General features: G+C 41.7%; 1 protein-coding gene and 1 pseudogene across 1 annotated transcript in view; one reads left to right on the top strand and one right to left on the bottom strand.

Annotated features, from left to right (window-relative positions):
- Positions 1-26,796, bottom strand: part of FGD6 (FYVE, RhoGEF and PH domain containing 6) — a 136,401-nt gene that overhangs the window by 33,794 nt on the left and 75,811 nt on the right. Inside the window, exons 7-9 of the mRNA XM_023228057.1 lie at positions 25,778-25,934; positions 23,008-23,095; positions 1,554-1,604 (exon numbers count right to left, since the gene is read on the bottom strand). Coding sequence (XP_023083825.1) covers positions 1,554-1,604; positions 23,008-23,095; positions 25,778-25,934 — 296 coding nt within the window. The remainder of the gene's footprint in view (positions 1-1,553; positions 1,605-23,007; positions 23,096-25,777; positions 25,935-26,796) is intronic.
- On the top strand, positions 13,179-13,794 carry LOC111544223 (annotated as a pseudogene).

Genomic DNA, 26,796 nt, shown 5'->3' on the forward strand with positions numbered 1-26,796 from the left:
TAGCAGGGTGTGATGGTGTGCACCTGTAATCCCGACTACTTGGAGGCTGAGGCAAGAGAATCACTTGAGCCCAGGAAGCTGAGGCTGCAGTGAGCCGTGTTCATGCCACTGCACTCCAACCTAGGTGACAAAGTGAGACTCTGTCTCAAAAAATTAAAATAATAATAATAATGTGATCGAAATTCATAAAATTAATAGACTTGTTTAATATGTTTCTGCAGTTAGAACCAGGGGTTGCTGGGCATGGTAGCTCATGCCTGTAATCCCAGCACTTTGGGAGGCCGAGGTGGGCAGATCACTTGACGTCAGGAGTTCGAGACCAGCCTGGCCAATAAGGTGAAACTAAAAATACAAACATTAGCTGGGCATGGTGGTGCATGCCTGTAATCCCAGCTACTTGGGGGGCTGAAGCAGGAGAATTGCTTGAACCCAGGAGGCGGAGGTTGCTCTGAGCCGAGATCGTGCCACTGAACTCCAGCCTGGGTGACAGAGTGAGACTCTGTCTCAAACAAAAAAAGAACACGGGATAGACCTGTGACATTTGAAAGAGGTTGTTGGGGTTAAACAGAAACACCCAAACAGAATTAATCTGTGTATATGTGTGTGTTATCTGCAAGAGAGGCAGAGAGAGAGATTGTGAGGGAGAGAGACACAGACAGGCAGACAGACACAGGAACTCCAATTATCCCACTAGCTATGAGTCCCTCATGATGTAATGGACTGTTTCCCTTAAGTACTACTATGGGTGAGGGAAGGCTAATATCCTTTTGTTAAACAGTCCCAGAATAATATGCTTTTATAGACTCATTCCTGCTTTGTAGTTTAGTCACTTCATGGACTCATGATTTTGAAGCTTGAGGACCTTGCAGATCTTCTGGTTCAATCCCTGTTTTTGAAAGACAAAGAAATGGACCTCTGCGGAAACTGAATATGGCACAAGCACAGAGTGACTGAGCACAGGAGGGCAAAGCTTCCTGACCTCAGCCACCACGCTGGCTCCCCCGACCGCCAGTCGCAAGAGGTTGGTTCTCATGCAAGGCTGGCTTTGGGTCTCCCCTGTCCATATAATCTCACCTATCCCCAGCACTGCTTTACTACTTATCTGGTTCTATGTGAATCTGCTCAAAATGGAGTTTTCAGGAAGGCCTCAAGTCTTTTTTTTGAGAAAGAGTCTCGCCCAGGCTGGAGTGCAGTGGTGCAATCTCGGCTCACTGCAACTTCTGCCTTCCAGGTTCAAGCGATTCTCCTGCCTCAGCCTCCCAAGAAGCTGGAATTACAGATGTGCACCACCATGCTTGGCTAGTTTTTGTGTTTTTTTAGTAGAGAAGGGGTTTCACCATGTTGGCCAGGCTGGTCTCAAACTCTTTACCTCAGGTGATCCACCCGCCTCGGCCTCCCAAAGTGCTGGGATTACAGGTGTGAGCCACCGCACGCGGCCTTCAAGTCGTATGAATAGAGTCTGTAACAGACTTTGTCATCAATATATTTTTACTTTCTACCCCTACCTAAATAAACATAATATAAAAACTTCTGCAACCACAAAAGTTATTTACCTTGAGTGTCTCTGTAATCTCCAGCATCTTCTATGAGATTCTTCAAATAATCTAGAAAAGAAGAAAAAAAAGTATTTGAGTACAATAAACCAGTGAGCCCCAAACACATATCTTTCTTTTTCAATACTTCCGTTAGTCTTGCTAGTTAATATACATGCTAGTCCAACTTGGGCTAACTTGTGAAAAAATAAAGCCCTGAGATCAATTTGAAATCAAGATATAGCATCAGAGCTAGAAAGACCCTTGGAGGAAACACTGGTTATTTTAGAGATGAGGAATCAGATTATTGAGCAAAGGATCTCACCCAAGTCACACAACCTCTTGGTGGCAGAGCCAGCATGAGAATTCAGGTCTTCTAATGCCTAGTTCAGCTTTTATTCCAACACATAGGAAAGTACCTTAATCTTGAGATCAGACATATATCTAGTATAAAATTCTAAGGCATTAATCCAATCCCTAAAAGACTCCTGGATTTGTTAATCTAAGAGTCTAACAATGCTCAGGACACCAAGGGAACTCAATATATGTATTTAAACAGGTGGTTTTCAAATGGGGACAAATTTGACCCCCAGGGTACATCTGGCAATGTCTGGAGACAGCTGTGGTTGTCATAACTGGGGAAAAGGGGGTGCTACTGTGGCTAGTGGTTAGAAGTCAGAGATGTAGACTGGACTCGGTGGCTTATGCCTGTAATCCTAGCCCTTTGGGAGGCCGAAGGGGGTGGATCACTTGAAGTCAGGAGTTCAAGACCAGCATGGCCAACATGGGGAAACCCCATCTCTACTACACACACACACACACACACACACACACACACTCTCATGCACATACCCAGCAGAGATGCTGCTAAATATCTTATAATGCAGCCCTGCAACAACAACAAAAAAATTATCTGACCCCAAATATCAATAGGCCTGAAGTTGAGAAACCTCCGTTTGGATGAGGATAGTCTGTAAATAAGCAATGTGGTATATAGTAGTTCTTATAATACAGAAAAAAACTGAGGCAATAGAGGAACCTATATTTAATAAATCTTTGACAACAAGGACAGTCATGGAATTTCAAGGCAATACTTCCTTCTCTGTTGAGAAATGCTGGATGGTCTCCCATTACCTGTGAAATTAATACAAATTCCTCCCTGGAATTTAAAGCCCCCTGCTACATAGTCCCTATCAATTTTTCTCTCTCTCTTGCTACTGCCTAAAATGGGCCCTTTGTCCTGATTAAATTTGATTCTGTGCAACCCCCTAAACACTCCCCATGTGTCCCCTGGCTTCACACCTTTTGTCCCTAATTGTCCCTTTTTCTCGATCCCTTTCTGTCTCACATATACAAATTCTACTCATATTCTTCAAGGCTCTTCTTAAATCCCATTTCTCTTACAAAATTTCCATTTGAAAGAAACATTTTCTCCCTTTGAGTAACACATGACACAGCAGTCTCACTTTATGCTTCTATTATTTTCTTTTTCATTAGACTCAAAGCTCCTTGTGAGCAAGTCATCTGATACATCTTTCTCTCTCACACAGCACTTAGCCAGGGGCTTTGCACAAAAGGGACAACAAATGCTTACTGAATAAAAACAATTCACTTACTCATTCAAGACACAGTCTCACCCTGTCACCCAGGCTGGAGCACAGTGATGCAATCATTGCTCACTACAGCCTCAAGTTCCTGGACTCAAGCAATCCTCCTGCCTCTGCCTCCCAAATAGCTATGACTACTGGTGTGTGCCTCCATGTCTGCTTTTCTTTTTCTCAGAGACAGGGTCTCACTTTGTTGCCCAGGCTGGTCTTTTAACTCCTGGCCTCAAGCAATCCCCTGGCCTTAGCCTACCAAACTGCTGGGATTACAGGCGGCGAGCCACTGCACCTGGCCAATAATATATTACTTTTAAGTTAGGATTGTATTTTAGTTGAGGTAAAAGGCAATAAATGCTGAAACCAATTCTAATGCCAGTGGGAACTGAGAAAATGAAAGGAGAAAAGGGGTGTTCAGAAACTGAATATATCTTTATCAGACCCAACTACTAGTTAGTACTATTATGGAATAAATACAACTTCACCTCATGGATTTATGAAATCATGCTCAAAGGAACAAAGGAAAACATGGGTATCAGTGCCAGATCTTCAAACGTAACGGATGACACAAGCACACGCCCAACTGCTGAAACTTCGTAAATCTTTGAGACAGTGATCTAAGAGCTTGTGTGAGTCTAGACGTGCACATTATAAATATCCAGCACTGGCAATAAGCCATGGTGAGATGTTATGTATAAATAAATTAAGCTTCCGTGCACCATGGCATAGGTTCTATCTTGCCAGAAACCATCGCTAGCAATTTAGATTTTAATCTGAACAAAGAGAGCATCTGCCCCAAAATATAAAGGAAAAATGAAGCAGGCACACACAAAAAATTAAAAACCCAAATTAACAAAATACATAAGATATACATTACACTTAGCCTTATCTGGAGATGAAAATAAACTTATTCTCACTCTGACCCCACTCAGAATGCATTCAATATATTACATAAGCTGTGTTTTCTGCGTGCAAACATTTAATATTTCTATGGCTGAAAGGTGACAGGGGAGACAAACTTACCCTCCCTATTAGATGTTCTCAAACCCTAAGCTACCTCATTAATCAAGTGATTTTCCTTAAGCTGTTAGTTAGCTGAAGAGTGTGGAAAGGAACACAGATTTACCTAAATATCAGACTCATGGCGAGTTCCTATTTTGTCTTAAATTTCTATTCTTTAATACAGAAGTATACCAATGAAAACAGAGACACTTCTCTAAACCAAGAGGGTTACCCAGAAGATGTTCATATTAGGAAATCCTGACCTCAGAATCACTACGCTGAGCCTGATAAGCTTCTAAGTTGCATTTTCTTTGCTTGTACTCAAACATGAACTTTTACAAACACAGTTTAAATACACTGAGCAGAAAACCCACCATTAATACATTGCAACATCATGCTGTTAATCAAGGAAGTAATGGAGTTAGGTTTACCCTCCTTGCCAATTTTTAAAAATATCTTAATGGTCTCCAAAATTCAACTCTCCAACTTATTCATCCATCCATCCATCCATCCATCCATCCATCCATCCATCCATCCATCCATCCATATTTTTAGGGCATCTTCTTGCTGTATATCTTTTTGAGGACTTTTACCTTGGCAAAGAGAGCAGGACCAAGATCTCCTTAAACAGTTAAGAATCACCTGGGGCCTTAACTGCAGCATAAGAATGTGACTGATCACCCTGAGTCAGATGGGAGGAACAGTGAAACCAGTAGCTGGCTCCAGTGACTGTTAAAACCCAGGTGAAACCCAGGAAAGGAGACCAGACACGCCTATATTAGTCATAGGGAACCATCTATTACCTATCATTTAGGACCTGGTATGCAGCAGAAGCTTTCCTAATAACAATGAAGAGAGCAGTCATTTCAGTTTGCCATGTTAGACTGGTAGTATTCTATGACCTTTCTGTTCCTGCCAAAACAAATTGAGCATTATTCAAAACTTCACTAATAAAACTGCCTCAAATGCCACTGAGGTTATTTTTATCAAAGGGAAAAAAAGCAAATGTTGGTTCAGTGTGTAGGTACCCTACAAAATGTACTCTCTGGCCACCAGGTGGCATCACTGATTAATAAAAGTTAATGAACTCCATCACCATCACCCAACATGAGCAGCAAAAAATTAACTGGAACACAACATACTATGTGCAACTTTCAGGGATATGCAAGTTACTTTTTTTTTTGGAGGAGGGTCTCGCTCTGTTGCCTAGGCTGGAGTGTGCAGTGGTGTGATCAATGCTCACTGTAGCTTCGATCTCCCAGGCTCAAGTGGTTGTCCCACACCTCAGCCTCCCAAGTAGCTAGGACAACAGACCTGTACTACCATGTTGGGCTAAGATTTTGTTTTTTTTTGTAGAGAAGAGGTCTGTGTTGCCCAGGTTGGTCTTGAACTCCTGAACTCAAGTGATTCTCTCACCCTGGCCTCCCAAAGTGCTGAGATTATAGGTGTGAGCCATGGTGCCAGTACAAGTTAATTTTGTTCTCATATAAAATGCCCAAGGTCACCGGGCATGGTGGCTCATGCCTGTAATTCCAGCACTTTGGGAGGCCGAGGTGGGCAGATCACGAGGTCAAGAGTTTGAGACTAGCCCGGCCAACATGGTGAGACCTCCGTCTCTACTAAGAATACAAAAATTAGCCAGGCATGGGGGTGCATGCCTGTAATTCCAGCTACTTGGGAGGCTCAGGCAGGAGACTTGCTTGAACCTGGGAGGCAGAGATTGCAGTGAGCTGAGATCGCGCCACTGCACTCCAGCCTGGGCGACACAGCAAGACTCTGTCTCAGGAACACCACCAACAACAAAAAATGCCCAAGGCCGGGCGTAGTGGCTCATGCCTGTAATCCCAGTACATTGGGAGGCTGAGGTGTGCAGATCACTTGAGGTCAGGAGTTTGAGATTAGCCTGGCCAATATGGTGAAACCCCATCTCTACGAAAAATATAGAAATCAGCCAAGTGTGGTAGGGAGCACCTGTAATCCCAGCTACTCAGGAGACTGAGGCAGGAGGATTGCTTGAACCCAGGAGCTGGAGTTTGCAGTGAAACGAGATCATGCCACTATACTCTAGTCTGGATGACAGAGCGAGACTGTCTCAAAAAAAAAAAAAAAAAGAGAGAAAGGATGAGGATCCAATATATACTATATCTTGTTGGAGATCTAAGTTTTCTGTATCAGGGTTCCCAGGGAGACTTACCACCACTCATTGATTACCTAATCAATAAATAACCAACTCAGAGCAGAAACTAGTCGGAAGTACTGTTAACCATTACTAAAAACTAGTCATCTGTGGGAATCTGGGACTTTTTGCATTCAACACCCAGTCAGATTCCTGGACTGTGCAGCACTGAGAAATGTTTGGCAGCAAAGCACAGAGGAAATGAGTGTATAGGAGGGATAACATTCCAAAGTCAAGTGTTTTGAATTTGAGAACATGTCTTGCTTTGTATTTTTCAGATTTCTTCTTTCCTCCATAAATATGTAGTGGAATCAGCAACACATACAGAATTATGGGATTCAGAGGAAAGTAAGTCTGGTCAATATGCCTTTGTAAAGTTTTAGGAAGTTTCAGATTTTGTGAGAAACAACCTAAAATTAGCCTGCCTTGTGAAACAAAGTAGTGATCATTTTAAATACCAAAAACAAGCATCAAGTGTCAAGTTACAAAACATACTGACACTTCAAGGCAGCTTGGTGAAGTAGTCAAGAGCCCTTGCTCTGGAATTAGAAGACGGCCAGGTGCAATGGCTCATGCCTGTAATCCCAGCACTACGGGAGGCCGAGGTGGGAGGATACAGCCTGGGCACACAGTGAGACCCATCTCTAAGTCTTTAGATGATGATGATGATGATGATGATAACAACAAAGACAGAAATGCTTACTCTGCCTGGTCCAGCCATGTCTAGTAGAGGCATGAGACTTTGGCCATGCCCCGTAACATTTTTTTGTGTTGATATCCTCATACATAAAATAACTAGGTTGAACGAGAATGAAAACTGTTTTCATTCTAAAATATCATGAAATATATTTTGTCGAATAATAAAATAAAAAATGAAAAATTTGAAAAGTTAAATAATGAGGAAAACTTAAACTATGAACACCTCTTTGAGAAAAACGATTACTAAACTATTTCCTTGTTTTTATAAATGCTTGATTTGACTTAAAAACCATCCTGGGGTGTATCATACAGTGCTTAGGTATTCTATTAGCTCTTTAGTGCATTTGATTTGTTTTGCCTATTTATATAAGTAGGATGGCAATACATCCTAGTTTCCCCATATGATCTTGCCTTATACCTGCTGTCCAGGCATAATTATAAATATTGTCCTCTTTTACTTTTGTAAGTTAATGGGTTTGGATTATAAATAACACTGATTAGTACCATCAGCTGCGGTGGCTTACACCTCAATCTCAGAACTTTGGGAGGCCGAAGTGGGCAGATCACCTGACATCAGGAGTTTGAGACCAGTCTAGCCAACATGGCAAAAACCTTTCTCTACTGTAAATACAAAAATTAGCTGGGGGTAGTGGCGCACACCTGTAATCCCAGCTACTAGGGAGGTGGAGGCAGGAGGATCGCTTGAACCCAGAAGGCAGATTGTGCTACTGCACTCCAGCCTGGGTGACAGAGCAAGACTCTGTCTCAAAAAAACAAAAATAAAAATAAAAAAATAGGCCAGGCGCAGTGGCTCAAGCCTATAAATCCCAGCACTTTGGGAGGCCGAGGCGGGAGGATCACGAGGTCTGGAGTTCGAGACCACACTGACCAACATGGTGAAACCCCCGTCTCTACTAAAAATACAAAAATGAGTAGGGCATGGTGGCATGTGCCTGTAATCCTAGCTACCCAGGAGGCTGAGGCAAGAGAATTGCTTGAACCCGGGAGGCAGAAGTTGAAGTGAGTCGAGATAGTGTCACTGCACTCCAGCATGGGTGACACAGTGAGAGTCCGTCTCAAAACAAACAAACAAACAAAAATTAAAATAAATAAATAAACAAAGCATGCCTTCTTCCATATTTCAGATTCTTTCCTTGGGATCAAGGAGAATAATTTTTTTTTTGCTTCATGATTTATGACATAGAAAAAAACTAAAGTTAAAAAAAATTTTAGGCTGGGCATGGTGGCTCATGTCTGTAATCCCAGCACTTTGGGAGGGTGAGGGAGGTGGATCACCTGAGGTCAGGAGTTCAAGATCAGCCTGGCCAATATAGCGAAATCCTGTCTCTACTAAAAATACAAAATTGGCAGGACATGGTGGTGTGCGCCTATAATCCCAGCTACTTGGGAGGCTGAGGCAGGAGAATTGCTTGAACCCTGGAGGCACAGGTTGCAGTGAGCTGAGATCACACCACTACACTCCAGCCTGGGTGACAGAGCTAGACTCCATCTCAACAACCAAAAAAAAAAAAAAAAAAAAAAAAAAAAATTTTTAAATTATTTTTGACTGCTTGATACGTATCACAAAAAACCTTTCCTAAAGGGATGTGAAAATTTTAAATACAAATATATGAGAATACCAGTTTCAGTAAATGCCAGTTTTGTGTGTTGCAGTTTTTTATTGCTAGTAGAGAAAACTGATAACCTGTTTTGATATTTATCCCTCGAAGGACATGATACATCACGATATATTTATTATGTGCTTTTTTTCTAAGTTATTATATTTGTTCATATTTTTAGTCTAGATGTCTATTTTTAGTATTTGTACTGAAATGAAAATTTCCTAGAGGTACTTTTCTGATGTGCTGTTTGCCTGTTTACTTTGACTATATTTTAAATTTTTATAATATTTTAATGTTACTATAATGGTGCAAAGGTGCCTCAAAAGATAAAATAAATAAAATAAAATGAAAAGTGTCAATATTTTCATTTACAGGCTGGGTGCTGTGGCTCAGCCCTGTAATCCCAGCACTCTGGGAGGCTGAAGCGGGCAGATCACTTGAGGTCAGTTGTTCGAGACTGGCCTGGCCAATGTGGTGAAACCCCATCTCTACTGAAAATACAAAAAATTAGCCGGGCGTGGTGGTGGGCACCTGTAATCCCAGCTACTAGGGAGGCTGAGGCTGGAGAATTGCTTGAACCCAGGAGGCGAAGGTTGCAGTGAGCCAGGGTCGCGTAACTGCACTCCAGCCTGAGCAATAAGAGTGAAGCTCTGCCTCAAAAAAAAAAAAAAGAAAGACATATATTCCTTTATAATTGCTTTAGTTTGCTGGGCCTACAAAACTATCTTTCCTCCTGTCTTCATTTTAGAGTTTCAATAAATAGCCAATTTTATAATTCTTCATATTTAGTTCTGATTTTATTTGTAGTATATGTATTAATGTAGGGATCTTGATTTGTTTTTCAAATTATTGTTATTTTGAGATGGAGTCTCTCCTGTTGCCCAGGCGGGAATGCAGTGGCATGATCTTGGCTCACTGCAACCTCTGCCTCCTGGGTTCAAGGGATTCTCCTACCTCAGCCTCCCCAGTAGCTAGGACGACAGACGTGTGTCACCACGCCCAGCTAGTTTTTGTATTTTCAGTAGAAATGAGGTTGTACCACGCTGGCTATTTTTCAAATTATTAATAGGTTATTTAAAAAGCAATCTTTTCTTTTCGTATTGTCTTGGGTTTCCTACTTTGTCATACATTAGATTCCTATAAACACAGTCAATTTCAAGTTACTTCCTTATTCCATAAAGAATAATTCCTTTTATAAAAAAATCAGTAGATCTATTCTTGCAGTGGTATTGTGTAACTTTAATTGTTGATGCCTTAGAATATGTATGGACTGGCATTTGCCTCCTAGAATTATTATTTAACAATGTACATATCCTATTTATTTCTATGCACAACATCATTTTGACAAGTAATGATAAAACTCCAAAATTCGAAGTTAACTTTAATGAGAATATGTAACGTCATGAATATATTAGAAGCTAAGTAAATGGTACTATAGTATAAGGTATCATTGTATACACAAATGCTAAAAACTGTGGCCTTCCTGAAGACAGAAAGCCTGATTTTAATTATTGTTATAGCCCCTGCATCTAGAACAAGATCTGGTACGCTGGGTGCAGTGGCTCACACCTGTCATCCCAGCACTTTGGAAGGCTGAGGCAGGTGGATCACCTGAGAACAGGAGTTTGAGACCAACCTGGCCAATGTGGTGAAATCCTGTCTCTACTAAAAATACAAAAATGAGCCGGGCGTGGTGGATCACGTCTGTAATTCCAGCTACTCGGGAGGCTCAGGTGGGAGAACTGCTTGAACCCGGGAGGCAGAGGTTGCAGTGAGCTGAGACTGCACCATTGCACACGAGCCTGGGCAACAGAGTGAGACTGTCTCAAAAAAAAAATTGCTCTGGCCTTTGGCTCTAATTCTTCTGCTTCTCAAATACTCATTCAATTCTAGTCCTTGAATATGTATGTGGCCTAGAGCCACCTCTTATAGAGGTGGTGCTTGCCTAAGTTAGAAAATGTGATCTCGGGAGGGGCACAGTGGCTCATGCCTGTAATCCCAGCACTTGGGGAGGCCAAAGTGGGCAGATCACATGAGGTCAGGAATTTGAGACCAGCCTGGCCAACATGGTGAAACCTTGTCTCTAATAAAAATACAAAAATTAGCTGGGCCTGGTGGCATGCGCCTGCAGTCCCAGCTACTCGGGAGGCTAAGGTAGGAGAATCGCTTGAACCTGGGAAGTGGAGGTTGTACAGCCTGAGCGACAGAGTGAGACTCTGTGTCAAAAAAAAAAAAAAAAAAAAAGAAAATGTGATCTTTCTGGGCTCTCAGGTTGCCTTTCTGTGAATTAGAAAAGGTCCCTTTCCTGGGCCAATGCACCCCCTCCTCACCAGGGAACAAAACATGGCAAGGAAAGTGCAGGCTGGATTTGAAGCACGGGCAGACATCCTTGTCCAAGAATTATGTAAGGAAGCCCTGGTCTATCCTAGACTTTGACACAACCTTGGTCCTGAGGCGGCATCCCCACAGAACTCACAAACCAAACCCAACTCCAGGCTCATCTTAAGGTAAAATTTTGACACAGATCTCATGATAGATGGTATCTCCCTAGGTCCCTTTTTAATGAGATAGTCCAGCTAGGCATATCCAGAATGTCCTAAGGAGAGGCAAACTGCAAAAGTCAATATACACTATTTTGACTTGACTTGTCTGAGAACTGCCTTTCTTTCTTCAATTTTTTTTTTTTTTTTTTTTTTTTAAGACAGGGTTTCCTTCTGTTGCCCAAGCTGGAGTACTATGGCTCACTGCAGCCTCGACCAACCTCGACCTCCTGGGCTCAGGCTATCCTCCTGTCTTAGCCTCCTGAGTGCCTGAGACTACAGGTGTGTGCTACCGTGCATGGCTAATTTTTTTTTTTTTTTTTTTTTTTTTTTTTAAAGAAGCGAGGTCTCCCTATGTTGCCCAGGCTAGTCTTGAACTCCTGAGCTCAATGGATCCTTCTGCCTCGGCCTCTCAAAGAGCTGGGATTACAGGTGTGAGCCACTGTGCCTGGCCTGAAACTGCTCTTCTTAGTGGATACATTTTCTAGTAGCTGCCAGTTTATTAAGCAGGAATCTTAAGTGTACGGAAATGGCCTTGGCACAGTCAAGCTACATTTAAAAGAAGTTCTTACCCATATTTGGTTTGTACCACCCTGAGTATCAACAAGCAAACTTAGGTTTAGGGAGATAAGCACATTTTATTACCCAACAGCCAAGCGAAGAATAAAGCAAATATAAGCACCACAGTTCAAATTTGACTAAAGTTCAGTGTTTTCTCCAACTGAAACAGGTCCTGATGAGAGCCCCTGATTCTGACAAAAACTGCCAGAGAAACTTTAGCAACACATTCTGCTTGCTATAGCTCTGCCAAGACAAGTCCCAGCAACAGAGGCACTTGGCTACTTGCAGGAAATCTGGGTCAAATCTGCACTTAGAATTGGAAAAAGAATGGCTTTGTAGCAATGTCCATGGGTAGCAATCAGGGTATCTGCAAATCTGGATGGCAAAAAGAGGCACACAAACCAACCCATCCTATTTTCACTAACCTCTAGGTGAAAAATAGGATTTTCTCCCATCATAAATGGAGGTGCAAACCACAACAATATCTGTGATATCTGTGACTTTATCACCACAGCTATTTTTATAGCATATTACAGTTGTGGCAGACATCTTACCCCTCTCAGCACTCTTCTCACCCCTACCTCAAAATCATGGTAGTTATTACATCTGCCACCAGATCTTATATAATGCAGTACTAAAGAAGTATAGGCATTAATTACTATGTCACAATTAAAAAATATTTTATTACTGTGATTGTGGTATAGCAAAAAAAAAAAAAAATTGTTTTTAATAACTGTACTTCAGCCCAATTGGTTTTCCCTTTAATCTTATGTAGTTTTTTCAGCACTTAAAAAAAATTATTCTGAGAAGTGCTCATAGGCTAGATCAGATTACCAGAAGAATCTAGGCACAAAAAAATTTAAGAACCACTGTTCTACAGAGAAACTAAGATTACAATTAAAAGCTCTAAGCTAATAAAACAGGTGGATGAAATGTGCTAGCCTTGATCTTAGCCAAAAGGCCAAGAAGTGATGATGAAATGTGCTTACCTCACATACCCTAAACACTTTCCATAGCATTAAAATATTTCATGGACGGCTGGGCGCAGTGGCTCATGCCTATAATTCCAGCACTTTAGGAGGCTGAGGTATAAGGATCCCCTGAACCCAGGAATTCAAGACGAGCCTGGGCAACATAATGAGATCCCATCTCTACAAAAAAAATAGAAAAAATTAGCTGGGTATGGTGGTGTATGCCTATAGCTACAGCTACTTGACAGGCTGAAGTGGGAGAATCTCTTGAGTCTGGAAGGTTGAAGCTGCAGTAAGCCATGATCCTGCCACCACACTCCAACCTGGGCAACAGAGCAAGACCATGTCTCAATAAATAAATACATATTTATATTTTGTGGATACCTGGATACAATTTATTCAATACTATCTCTCAAAATACCTTGTTCACAACTACAGTTAAAAATGAATCCCTTCTCTCCAAATGCCACCAAGATGGTGTTCAGGCGCTTTGTGGAGGTTGGCCAGGTAGCCTAACTCTCCTTTGGACCTCATGCTGGAAAATTAATTGTGATCATAGACGTTACTGATCAGAACAGGGCTTTGGTTGGCGGACCTTGCACTCAAGTGAGGAGACAGGCCATGCCTTTCAAGTACATGCAGCTCACTGATTTCATCCTCAAGTTTCCACATGGTTCCCGCCAGAAGTATGTCCCACAAGCCTGGCAGAAGGCAGACATCAATACAAAATGGGCAGCCACAAGATAGGCCAAAAAGATTGAAGCCAGAGAAAGGAAAGCCAAGATGACAGATTCTGATCATTTTAAAGTTATGAAGGCAAAGAAAATGAGAGACAGAATAATAAAACATCAAGTAAAGAAGCTTCAAAAGGCAGCTCTCCTGAAAGCTTCTCCCAAAAAAGCAGCTGCTGCTAAAGTTACAGCAAAAAAAGATGACCGCTGTGGGAAAGAAGGCTCCAGCCCGTAAGGTTCCTGCCCAGAAAGCCACATGACAGAAGGTAGCACCCCCTCCAAAAACTCAGAAGGGTCAAAAAGCTCCAGCCCAGAAAGTACCTGCTCCAAAGGCAAGAAAGCATAAGAGGCAATTATAAAAAGTAATATGGTTCCTTTTGAAAAACAAAAACAAAAATAAACAATCAAACAAAAAACAAAGGCCAGGCATGGTAGCTTACGCCTGTAATCCCAGTACTTTGGGAGGCTGAGGCAGGTGGATCACTTGAGGTCAGGAGTTCAAGACCAGCCTGGCCAATACGGTGAAACCTTGTCTCTACTAAAAACACAAAAAAATCAGCTGGGAGTGGTGGCACATGCCTGTAATCCCAGCTACTTGGGAGGCTGAGGCAGGAGAATTGCTTGAACCTGGAAGGTGGAGGTTGCAGTGAGCCAAGATCATACCACTGCACTCCAGCCTGGGTGACAGAGTGAGACTCTGTCTCAAAAAAAATAAAAGAAAAAACACAACAATAACAATTAGCCAGACATGGTAGTGGGCACCTGTAATCCCAGCTACTTGAGAGGCTTTGGTGGGAGAATTGCTTGAACCCAGGAGTCGGAAGTTGCGGTGAGCTGAGATCACACCACTGCACACTCCGGCCGGGATGACAGAGTGAGACTTGGTCTCAAAAAAAAAAAAAAAAAAAAAAAAGAATTGCAACAGAAGAAGGGCAGAGCAAATTACAACATGATTTCTGAATTCTGAATAGTATTATCTTCCTAATTTACATGGATGGAACTGCCTTATATCAGAGACCTTTGGGTTCATTAGAAACCAGATAACTAGATTCCTTGACTGGAGTCCAGGACAGCCCTACTTTATTATTTTTTTTAAATCAAGTTTTGCCTTAGAGAAAGTGTTAAAATAACTTTGATACATACAATTAACCCTAGATTTTAAAATAAATACTTGCTAAACAGAAGTTTTCTGTAAGGGTTTTTAAAAAAGAGTCATCTATTAGCAGCCAGGCATGGTGGCTCACGCCTGTAATCCCAGCACTTTGGGAGGCCGAGGCGGGTGGATCACGAGGTCAGGAGTTCGAGACCAGCCTGGCCAATATGGTGAAACCCTGTCTCTACTAAAAATACAAAAATTAGCCAGGCATGGGGGCACATGCCTGTAGTCCCAGCTACTCAGGAGGCTGAGGCAGAAGAATCGCTTGAACCCAGGAGGTGGAGGTGGCAATGAGCTAAGATCATGCCACTGTACTACAGCCTGGGTGACAGAGTAAGACTCCATCTCAAAAAAAAAAAAGTCATCTATTAATTTAATTATGATCTTTTTTATATGTGCTTGTTAGCCTGTACATAGCTCAAATTTATAGCTTCAGAACACTATAACAGATGTTTTAAATATCTCATTTTCTACCAACATGAGAAATCCTAATTTCTAAAACCAGAGGCAGTTAACATCATCCTAGACTAAAGGCAAAGACAACAAGAAAAAGTAATATAGTATGTTGTTAAAGTAACCTTTTATATAACATAAATATTTTGAACAAGATCAAAGAAACCACCTGATCCACATTTAATCAAAGTTCAAAGAACTGTTTTTTTTTCTAAATACATAAGTGGAAAAGACTTTTTAGAGGAATTTTTAAATTCCTCAATTTTATATTTTCTCTATCAGCATCCTTACTGACTCAACACCAATGTAATAACCTTCCACAAATGAAAGGCTTTTTACTGAAAAAAAAAAATTATACAACATATAGCACAGGTAGAGGGAAAAAGACTACAAGGATATGTGATATCCATCTCTGGATGGTAGAAAATGCAAAGAGACTTTATTTTTTCATAATCCTTAAATATTTTTATATGCACAAAAGATCGCTTCAAAGATAAAAAGTGATCCTTACAAAAATAACATCACCAGAACATACTTTCTCAAACTGAATGAGTATCTTTTGTGACTGCTACTTGCACTAAAGTCTGCCTCTGACTTTATTTTTTTGAGATAGGGTGTCCTGCTCTGTTACCCAGGGTGAAGTACAGCAGGCATGATCATAGCTCACTGCAGCCTCAAACTCTTGGGCTCAAGTGATCATCCTGCCTCAGCTTCCTCAGTAGCTGGGATGACCGGCGTGTGCCACCATACCCAGCTAATTTTTAAATTTTTCTTTTGTAGAGACAGGGTCTCACTATGTTGACCAGGCAGGTTTCAAACTCCTGGGCTCAAGGGATCCTCCCAACTCAGTGCTGGGATTACAGGCATGAGCCACCATGCCCTGCCCTGCCTCTGCCTTCAAGGGGTTTACAATCTAGTGGAGAAGATAAGGCACAGAGCCATGGTATAATTAAACAACTAAAAGATTCGGTCACAAGACAAAGGGCAAGATCAATACAATTTTTAGGAATTGCAAAGGAGAAGGTTCAGTGGGGGCCTGAGTGACTGGGCATGACCTCAAAGAGGAAGACTGTAAGCCCCATCAGGGTAGGGGCTACCATTGTGTTGTCTGCCAGCGTATATGGGTGTCTAGCGCAGGACCAACATATATAAATATTTGTTGGTGGAGTGATTAATGGAGGAGAGATTCTGGTTTTGAAGGACAGCTTTCAGGAGACAGCGAGAAACCTACTATAGCTAGACCAAAGGAAAAGAAGGTTCAAGTAATTCTGGGTTATAAATTGTGGTCTTTATATCATGAATAAGAGGGTTTTCAACTTTTCTAATAAACAGAATGAAAGTATATCCTTGGAAGATAAATTAGGCAGTAACTGTACTAGGCTACATGGAGGTGTGGTAAGAGGAGCATGACCACCAGCAAAATATTGCTATAAAATGGCATGAGTTTAGAAGGGCCTGTCCTGGAGCATAACAAAGAAATAGAAGAAGCAGAAACTAGAGGTGGGGGAAATTTTACTGGCAGATTCTACAGGGAGGAAAGAGAAAAGGGAAGAATTTCAGTCCTTTCCATAATTTTGTGACTGGATGACTGAAAGGATGCTTTTAAACATTTATTCATCCATCCATCCATCCATCCAACACTCATTGCTGCTACTGCATGGGGATTCTCGACCTTATAAAAAAGAACAACTCTCCCTTTCCCTAACTACACCTTTCAGTTGACTGAGTCCCTGATGTGTTCCAGGATCTATGCCTGACACTGGGATAGGATAATAAAGACGGTCTCTACCCTGAAGAGATGAGAAAGAAGAAGATAAGCAATGGTGTAAGTTAAGGCTGCTCTGATAGCAGTGTCTGTTTTCTTCCCATTCTTCCCAGCTTCAAATAGGATCCAACCTGATAAACTGGCCTTGAGTACCCAATACAAAAGTAAAATTTACAAGTTTTTTTTTTTTTTTTTGAGACAGAATCTTGCTCTGTCACCCAGGCTGGAATACAGTGGTGCAATCTCAGCTCACTGCAACCTCCACCTCCCGGGTTCAAGTGATTCTCCTGCCTTAGCCTCCTGAGTGGCTGGGATTACAGGCGCATGCTACCACGCCCAGCTACTTTTTGTATTTTTAGTAGAGAAAGCGTTTCACCATGTTGGCCAGATCGGCCTCCAACTTCTGAGCTCAAGCAATCTGCCCACCTCAGCGTCCCAAAGTGCCGGGATTACAGGCACGAGCCACTGTGCCCAGCCGAAATATACAAATATTTAGGCTTAAATTATATAAATCACTGATTTTGTTATACAACTATATGCATTCTTTTAGATCTGGATTTGAATTGATCCTAAAAAAATACTAACAAGAATGTAGGTATAAGTTTTTTACTACAATGCAGGAAGAGATTGCCTAAATAGAATACCCTATAGAAATTCAAAGTAAGTACAGGAAAGAAAAAGCTGCAAGACAATAACATGGTTATTTGAACAGCAGTGATAGACTGCTCTATCTGGGAATTTCCACTGATCTTTTCTAAAAGGATTCCAGAAGAAACCATCTTATCTTATCATCTATGCATTATCTCAGTGGGAGGCACAAACCTACTTAACATTGAATCAGGAGTACTGACTCCTTCCCCTTCTCAGCCTGAAACTTAAAGTTGCCAGGAGTTGCCTCAAATGAACGAAGTACCACTCCTGTCTGCTCTTGTATATACTGATTTGGAATCAATCCAAACCCCAAAATGGAAATAAAAGTACTTACCTCACAAGGTTGTTGAAGGATTAAATCATTCGAGCTTTATTATCCAAAGTAATTAACATGTTTGAAAGATGCAAATTTAAGACTTAAAATCCAACTTAAAAAAATCTCAGGCTGGGCTCAGTGGCTCAGGCCTGTGATGTCAGCACTTTGGGAGGCTAAGGTGGGATGATCACTTGACCCCAGGAGTTGGAGACCAGCCTGGAAAACATGGGGAAACCCTGTTTCTACATGAAATTTATATAAAAAAAGAAATCTCAGGGCCCAGACAACAGTACTTTCATAGCAATAGTAGACGTATCTTGCAAAGTCGAGAGTAATCAGACCACTACAAAAATCAGTATTAGAAAAATCAGAAAATTTTAAGTAAAGCTAAAAAGCATCAGTTAACAGGATAGATCACTTAAATACAAAAATAAAAAAGCCAATCTTTAGTACTGACCTGCAAGGTTACAGGAATGTCCTTAGGATTATAGTAATATAGGTGCTTCAATTAAGCTGTATAGGTTTAGGAGGACATTTCACTTTTATGCTTGTGCCTTTCTTTTTAGGAGAAGATGTCATCTCTAATACACCTTAGATCTCCAAAATGTTGTCTCAATGTCGTTCTTTGAACTAAGAACATTTTGGCTAATGAGATTTTTTTTTTTTTTTGAGATGGATTTTTGCTCTTGTTGGCCAGGCTGGAGTGCAATGGCGTGATCTTGGCTCACCACAACCTCTGCCTCTTGGGTTCAAGCAATTCTCTTGCCTCAGCGTCCAGAGTAGCTGGGATTACAGGCATGTGCCACCATGCCTGGCTAATTTTTGCATTTTTAGTAGAGACAGGGTTTCTCCATGTTGGTCAGGCTGGTCTCGAACTGCTGACCTCAGGTGATTGGCCCGCCTCAGCCTCCCAAAGTGCTGGGATTCCAGGCGTGAGACACCACACCTGGCAAGATGTTTTAAACCTAGCTTGAAACCAATCTAAATTATTTCCTGAACAGCTTCAACATATCCCAAACTGACCCAGATATTTTGGAGGTCACTAAATCATAGATATAAGACACGCTCCCTGAGCTCAAAGTTGGAGAACAGAAGCAATCAGAGATGGCTACAAAGAGAATGGACTTCTGACCTGATTTCAGGTCAGGCTTGGAGGAAGGAAAGAATTTTAATCAATGGAAAAAAAGGCATAGGATGAAGAATACAAAGTCTATGTTCTTTCTTTAATTTTAGTCCTGATTTTGTGGCCTTGACCAGGCCATTCATCACTTTTCCCCCCTCCCAAATCCACCAGTATTGAGGGCCTACTATATATAAGGTATTGTGCATCAATTAATGAATGGAAAAGCCAAGATGGGCAGATCATCTGAGGTCAGAAGTTTGAGACCAGGCTGGCCAACATGGCAAAACCATGTCTCTACTAAAAATACAAAAATTAGCCAGGTGTGGTGGCAGGTGCCTGTAATCCCAGCTACTTGGGAGGCTGAGGAAGGAGGATCACTTGAACCTGGGAGGCGGAGGCTGCAGTGAGCTGAGATTGCACCACTGCACTACAGCCTGGACAACACAGCAAGATTTCGTCTCCAAAAAAAAAATTAATAATTAATTAATTAAAAAATAAATAAATAATGGAAAAGATTTTCCAATCTAAGATTAAATAAGAGGTAGCTCAAACTAAAAATAACTCCAAGCTCACATGATGTTGGTATTATAGAACAAAATTCTTCCTTTTTTTTTTAAGAGATGGAATTCTCACTGTCACCTACGTTGAAGTACAGTAGCATGATCACAGCTCACTGTAGCCTCCAACTCCTGGGCTCAAGCAATCCTCCCTGTTCAGCCTCCAGAGCTCCTGGGTTACAAGCATGGGCTACTGAACCTAGTTAAAACCTATTTTAGTGGCCGGGTGCGGTGGCTCAAGCCTGTAATCCCAGCACTTTGGGAGGCCGAGACGAGCGGATCACGAGGTCAGGAGATTGAGACCATCCTGGTTAACCCAGTGAAACCTGTCTCTACTAAAAAAACACAAAAAACTAGCCGGGCGAGGTGGCAGGTGCCTGTAGTCCCAGCTACTCAGGAGGCTGAGGCAGGAGAATGGTGTAAACCCGGGAGGCAGAGCTTGCAGTGAGCTGAGATCTGGCCACTGCACTCCAGCCTAGGCGACTGAGCGAGACTCCTTCTCAAAAAAAAAAAAAAACTATTTTAGTAAACAGACTTTTAAAAAACCTGCCTTTGTCATTTCACCCTTTCTCAATCAAAAACAAACTAAGCATGAAACCTAAATTTGACACATGTAGACTTTTCACTCCTTAGAACAGTCATAGTGTGTGAAATAAAATAAATAATATGGCTGGGCGCTGTGGCTCATGCTTGTTAATCCCAGCACTTTGGGAGGCCAAGGCAGGTGGATTACGAGGTTGAGAGATCAAGACCATCCTGGCCAACATGTTGAAACCCTGTGTCTACTAAAAATACAAAAAATTAGCTGGGCATGGTGGCATGCACCTGTAGTCCCAGCTACCTGGCAGGCTACGGCAGGAGAATCTCTTGAACCCAGGAAGTGGAGGTTGTAGTGAGCTGAGATTGGGCCACTGCACTCCAGCCTGGCAACAGGGCAAGACTCCATCTCAAAACACAAATAAATAAATAAATAAATAAATAAATAAATAAATAAATAAATAAAATGTAAAAATTAATCTGTGCATTAAATTTTCAGATTCTTGCTCCATTCCCCTCCCATTTTAAATCACAGCTGTCTTTTGCCACTGAAAACAGTACTTCATTTGACAGCTGTGGGAAGAGCCTACACCATTCAATAGCTAGTTTATGACAGCACTGAATTTATCTAGCAAAAACACAACATGTGTATCACTACTTCCCTTTGTCCTGTGTATTCTAAATCTCTGCCAAAAGCGGAAGAAAGTACAGAGGGACAGGATATCCTTAAATTATTCAGTTGGCTTTATGTCATTCCAGAGAGAAATCTAGTGCCTGATTCATAGTTAGAAATTTAAATTAAGGGCCAGTTGTGGTGGCTCATGCCTGTAATCTCTGCACTTTGGGAGGCTGAGGTGGGCAGATCACTTGAGGCCAGGAGTTCGAGACCAGCCTGGCCAACATGGTGAAACCCCATCTCTACTAAAAATACAAAAATTAGCCAGGCATGGTGGCACATGCCTATAATCCCAGCTACTCTGGAGGCTGAGGCAGGAGAATCGCTTGAACCTGGGAGATGGAGGCTGTAGCGAGCCGAGATGGCGCCACTGCACTCTAGCCTGTCCTGGGGCTAAAAGGTAGGTCTTCGTTGTGAGCAGTCTGTCACTAGGCAAACTTTGAAGTGCTGAAACCTTTGCCTAAAGAGAAATGAGGAAATCCTGGTTTTTCAGGATTCACCTATTACCTCCAATATAGCTCTTGGCTTAAGAGAGCGAAGTAAAGAAGAAAACCAAACACACCATTTATTAAGGAGAGTAACAGAAACCAAGTACCTCCAAATTTACTTACAGAAAATTAGGACACATTGACTTTACGGTCGTGGCCACATTTTGATGTTCTTGTCCATTCTGATACAATTTTAATGCATATTATATATGCATATTAAGTCACTGTACATCCAATACAGTTCAGCAAATATTCCAGAGAACCTAGTAGTAGGTGTTGGATAACTATGTTTGGTACTGAGACTACACTTGTCTTTTTGTGATACCAAACCACTTAATCTCAATAAACCTGTTATCTCATCTGTGAAAATTAAACTGGTATTTGCAAGACTATGGAAAGGATTTAAAGAGCCAGTGAATACAAAGGCCTGATTACAGCATGTTCCTTCACTCAAACATAGTGCTTCTGCTTTTTTCTTTCCTTCTTTTTTCCTTACTAAACAGACATAGTTCTATAATCTTGAAGCTTACAGTCTAGTAGAAGATAGACTATTATCATGATAAGGAAATAACTATCAGGATAAGAATACTATTACTAATAATAATAGAAGCTAATGCTTAGTAGAACTTTTTTTTTTTGAGACGGAGCCTCGTTCTTTGGCCCGGGCAGTGCAGTGGTGCGATCTCGGCTCACTGCAACCTCTGCTTCCCGGGTTCAAGAGAGTCTCAGCCTCAGCCTCCTGAGCAGCTGGGATTACAGGTGCCCTCTACCACCGGCTAATTTTTGTATTTTTAGTAGAGACAGGGTTTCAGCATCTTGGCCGTGCTGGTCTCGAATGCCTGACCTCGTGATCTGCCCGCCTCGGCCTCCCAAAGTGCTGGAATTACAGGCGTGAGCCACCCCGCCCAGCCTAGAACTTGTTATAATTAAAGCATTATTCCTGGTTTTTTTAGACACAGGATATGTTGCCCAGGATAGTCTCAAACTCCTGGGCTCAAAGATCCTCCCACTTCAGCCTCTCCAGTAGCTGAGACTACAGGCGCGTCCACTGCACCAGCTACAATACTATTCTAAGCACTGTCCACATTTAGCTCATTAATCAAACCTTATAACAACCTTCTGAGGCAAGTAACTAGGGCTATGATAGTGCTATATAAATATGTGGGAGTGACCCTCTAAACTCCATTCTTGAGTAGTTGGGGAAAGTACTTTCTTTTTTTTTTGAGACAGAATCTTGCTCTGTCGCCTGCCAAGGCTGGAGTGCAATGGCACGATCTCAGCTCACTGCAACCTCCGCCTCTCGGTTTCAAGCGATTCTCCTGCCTCAGCCTCCTGAGTAGCTGGGATTACAGGCGTGTGCCACCACGCTCAGATAATTTTTGAATTTTTATTAGAGACGGGGTGTCACCATGTTGGTCAGCCTGGTCTCGAACTACAGACCTCGTGATCTGCCAGCCTCAGCCTCCCAAAGTTCTGGGATTACAGGCATGAGCCACTGCACCTGGCAAAAGTACCTTCTTGGAATTAATATTAGACAGGTAAAATGATGCAGGGGTATGGGCTTGGGATGGTCAAAGATATTCTGAATAAAAAATAGCTACATATATGAATGCCCTGGGGTGAAAATGCACACATGGATGGATGATCAAAGAACTGAAAGCTGTTCGGTTCAGGCAACTGTATACGTGAGGTACATAAGCAATCTACAAATCCACATATTAGGCAACATGGTGACTGGGGTGATATACAAAGAGAGGCACTCTTAGGAAAGGCAGAGTTTCATAAAGGCAAGAAGAGTTGGATGATGGATAAACCAACTGGATGGTTGGCAAAATGCTGGAGAAGCCCACCTGTCAGCAACAGCCTGTACTGGGGGATCCTCTGAACCGGCTTCAGCAGATAGTGCTTGAGGGCCAGATTAGCACAGCGAGGGCTCATCTGAAAGGAGAAGGCATCCAAAATAAACACAATGTTTTCTAAGAAGCAAGGGACCTGGATTCAAGTGCTCAGGAAACCAAACTTTAAACATCAAGCAACTCTGGAAGGAGATTAGGAGAGAGGCTCCCTTTTATTTTAAGGTACAGCTGTTAGACACACTGAGAGTGAACCCCAGCCAGATTGACCACCAAACTCAACCCTTTCCTGTAGGCAGTCCCTAAAATCACTTGCTCCTAGGAAAAACTTGTTAACCACCCTCACAAAGAGCGTGGTAGCCACAGTCTGGGCCCTAGGCTAGTTAGAGCCCACCCTACCCAGCAGCTCCCACTTGTATTGCTAAATACAAACAAATCCCAATGGACCAAGGAAATACATGGCCCCCCAAAATACGGCAGCAGAAATACAACTGCCAGGAATTGGATTCAAATAATAATCAGAGCCTGGTGGTTAATACAGTCAAAATAATGGTGGTGGCGGGGAGAAATGTAGAAAGTGAAGATAACCTGAAAAACGGCCTTGCTAAGTTTCCCTTCTTTAAGAAGTCTGAAGAATGTAAAAGTCTTTTGCAGATGAATGGCCTTATAAAAAGACAGCCCCCAAATCACAGCGTTTATAGGAACATCGATTGTGGAACTACATTTTGGCTTGAATACAAAGACATTTGGCTATCCCTTGAAACCTCTTTTCCTTAGTATGTACAACAGACATCTATCTCGGCCCATTCCTGAGCCTCACCCTCATTCTCCAACCTAAGAGTTTACTGTAAGGTGGCATCAAAAAGGCCAAGTGAAAATGTCCCTGCATCCTAAGAACTACAAAAAAAGGTCATGCTTCTAACATAGTGCAAGTTGGTGGATAAGTTTTGTCAGATTTGCTGAGACTTTTATCATTTTCTAAATATGTACCACCACTGTGTGGTACACAGAGTGATTACAAAATTATAATAACGCATGTTAAGAAAGTATCTTTCATTCAAGCATCATTAACCCAGATGGCTAATTCTCCCGGCCTTATGGTTCCCTGTTTTCTTTTGTTAACAAGGTAACACAACAACTTACTGGACTCTTACCAAAACCTGGGTCAATCATCACTTGCCACAATTAAATCACACTTTGTTTTTTGATAGCACAAAGACAACAGAGGAGAGGAAAAGAAGAAAAAATTATAGATGACTTTAAAGTTTATTTGTCTACTGCACAAATCAGAAATCAGTAATACCATAATATTTTAAAAACTTTTCATTTCAGCCAGGTGAGGTGGTTTTGTAGTCCCAGCACTTTGGGAGGCCAAGGTGTGTGGATCACGAGATCAAGAGTTTGAGACCAGCCTGGCCAACACAGTGAAACCTGTCTCTACTAAAAATACAAAAATTAGCTGGGCATGGTGGCACACGCCTGAAATCCCAGTTACTCGGGAGGCTGAGGCAGGAAAATCACTTGAACGTGGGAGGCAGAGGTTGCAGTGAGCCAAGATCACGCCACTGCACTCCAGCCTGGGTGAGAGAGGTAGACTCCATCCCAAAACAAAAACAAAAACAAACAAACAAAAACCCTTTTTATTTCTAGTTTTGTGTGACTGGAATTCACCGATCTTTTAAGCTTCAAAACAAATAAGTATTAAAATACTGTACTCAAATTTTACTCCAAATTGGTGGAGGGGACTTGTGATTTTATCTCTAATTAAATCAGGGTTCCACACTCACAGCTCTGAGTCAAAAGTCAAAGCTTTGGCTGACACATACTCTAAACAGGTTATTACTTTCTCTTAACTTTGGCACCAAAGCCATGTTATTTATTTATCTAAAGGGAAACATAAATTCTATTTCCCATCCATCACTGTAAGTCAGTTGTTAGGATAAAAGAGTAAGTTAAATTAAAAGTTAAGAAATGTTCCTTAATCAAGTCCATTGAGTCAGAAAGTAGAATGGTGGTTGCCAAGGGCTGGGAGGGAAGAGAGAATGGAGAGTTAATGTTTAATGCCTATAGAGTTTTCAGTTTTGCAAGATGAAAAGAGTTCTGGAGATCTGGTTGCACAAGAATGTCAACGTACTTGACATTACTGAACTATATATTTGAAAATTGTTAAAATGGTAAGTTTGTGTTATATCTATTTTACCACAGTTAAAAAAGTCCCATCAAAATATTCTTTCTGGCTAGGCACTGTGGCTCACGCCTGTAATCCCAACACACTTTGGGAGGCTGAGGAGGGTGGATCACCTGAGGTCAGGAATTCGAGACCAGCCTGGCCAATGTGGCGAAACCCCATCTCTACTAAAAATACAAAAAATTAGCCAGGTGTGGTGGCATGTGCTTGCAATCCCAGCTACTAGAGAAGCTGAGGCAGGAGAATTGCTTGAACCCAGGAGATGGAGGTTGCAGTGAGCCATTGTACGTGCCATTGTACTCCAGCCTGGGCAACAGAGCAAGACTCTGTCTCAAAAAAAAAAAAAAAAATTATTTTCAAGTCAAAATATTCCCATGTGCAATAATAGATTTTCAAAATTAAGCCATGTACATTGCTTGAGTTCCCACCATTTAAATTGTTCAATTCCATCTTTGATTTTGAAGGGATTACTTTTTAACATTTTTTTTGTTTGCAAGCTTTGTTTTCAATGACTGCAACTTATTATTAAAGTTTCAACAACAAAAAGAGAAGTGTTCAACATTAGATGGTAGCAAATACCTCAAATTCTCTAACAACAGCAGCAAAACCTGGATTTTTCTTGCACTGTTCATCCAGCAAGGCTATATTCTTATCAAATTCTTTGATGTATGTGGAATACATTTTTAGATATGGTCCCTTTTTTACAAAGATATCAGCAATTCTTTGTTGTTCAGTCCTATGGACAGAGGAGAGATACACAAAAAATATAAAGAGAGTGATTAACATATCTAATGATAAGCAGAGTCCACATCTCAGCCATCAACTTATCTTTTTTTATCTTCTTGGAAAACATACCTCAAAATGCCTACTTTTCACCATTTCCACTGCCACCATCACATCTTGCCTGGACTCTCACTGGTTTCCCTGCTTCTATTCTTGCCCTCTCCAAACCATTCTTCAGCACAAGGAGACAGTCTTAAAAAAATGTTTGTCATGGCTGGGCGCAGTGGTTCACACCTGTAATCCCAGCACTTTGGGAGCCAAGGCAGGCAGATCACTTGAGGTCAGGAGTTCGAGACCAGTCTGACCAACATGGAGAAACCTAGTCTCTACTAAAAATACAAAATTAGCTGGGATGGTGGTGCGTGTCGGTAATCCCAGGTATTTGGGAGCTGAGGCAGGAGAATCATTTGAACCCAGGAGGGGGAGGTTGCAGTGAGCCGAGATAGCGCCACTGCACTCCAGCCTGGGCAACAGAGTGATTCCGTCTCAAAAATAAATAAACAAATAAGTAACTCCTTGGTTGGGTACAGTGGCTCATGCCTGTAATCCCAGCACTTTGGGAGGCTGAGATGGGCAGATCACTTGCGATCAGGAGTTTTAGACCAGCCTGGCCAACATGGTGAAACCGTGTCTCTACTAAAAATATAAAAATTAGCTGGGCATAGTGGCAGGCACCTGTAATCCTAAGTACTCGGGAGGCTGAGGCAGGAGAATCGCTTGAATCTGGTAAGTGGAGATTGCACTGCGCCGAGACTGCACCACTGCACTCCAGCCTGGGAGACAGAGTAAGACTCTGTCTCAAAAAAAAAAAGAAA

Source organism: Piliocolobus tephrosceles, chromosome 10 (assembly GCF_002776525.5).
Source record: "Piliocolobus tephrosceles isolate RC106 chromosome 10, ASM277652v3, whole genome shotgun sequence".
NCBI classification, from domain to species: Eukaryota; Metazoa; Chordata; class Mammalia; order Primates; family Cercopithecidae; genus Piliocolobus; species Piliocolobus tephrosceles.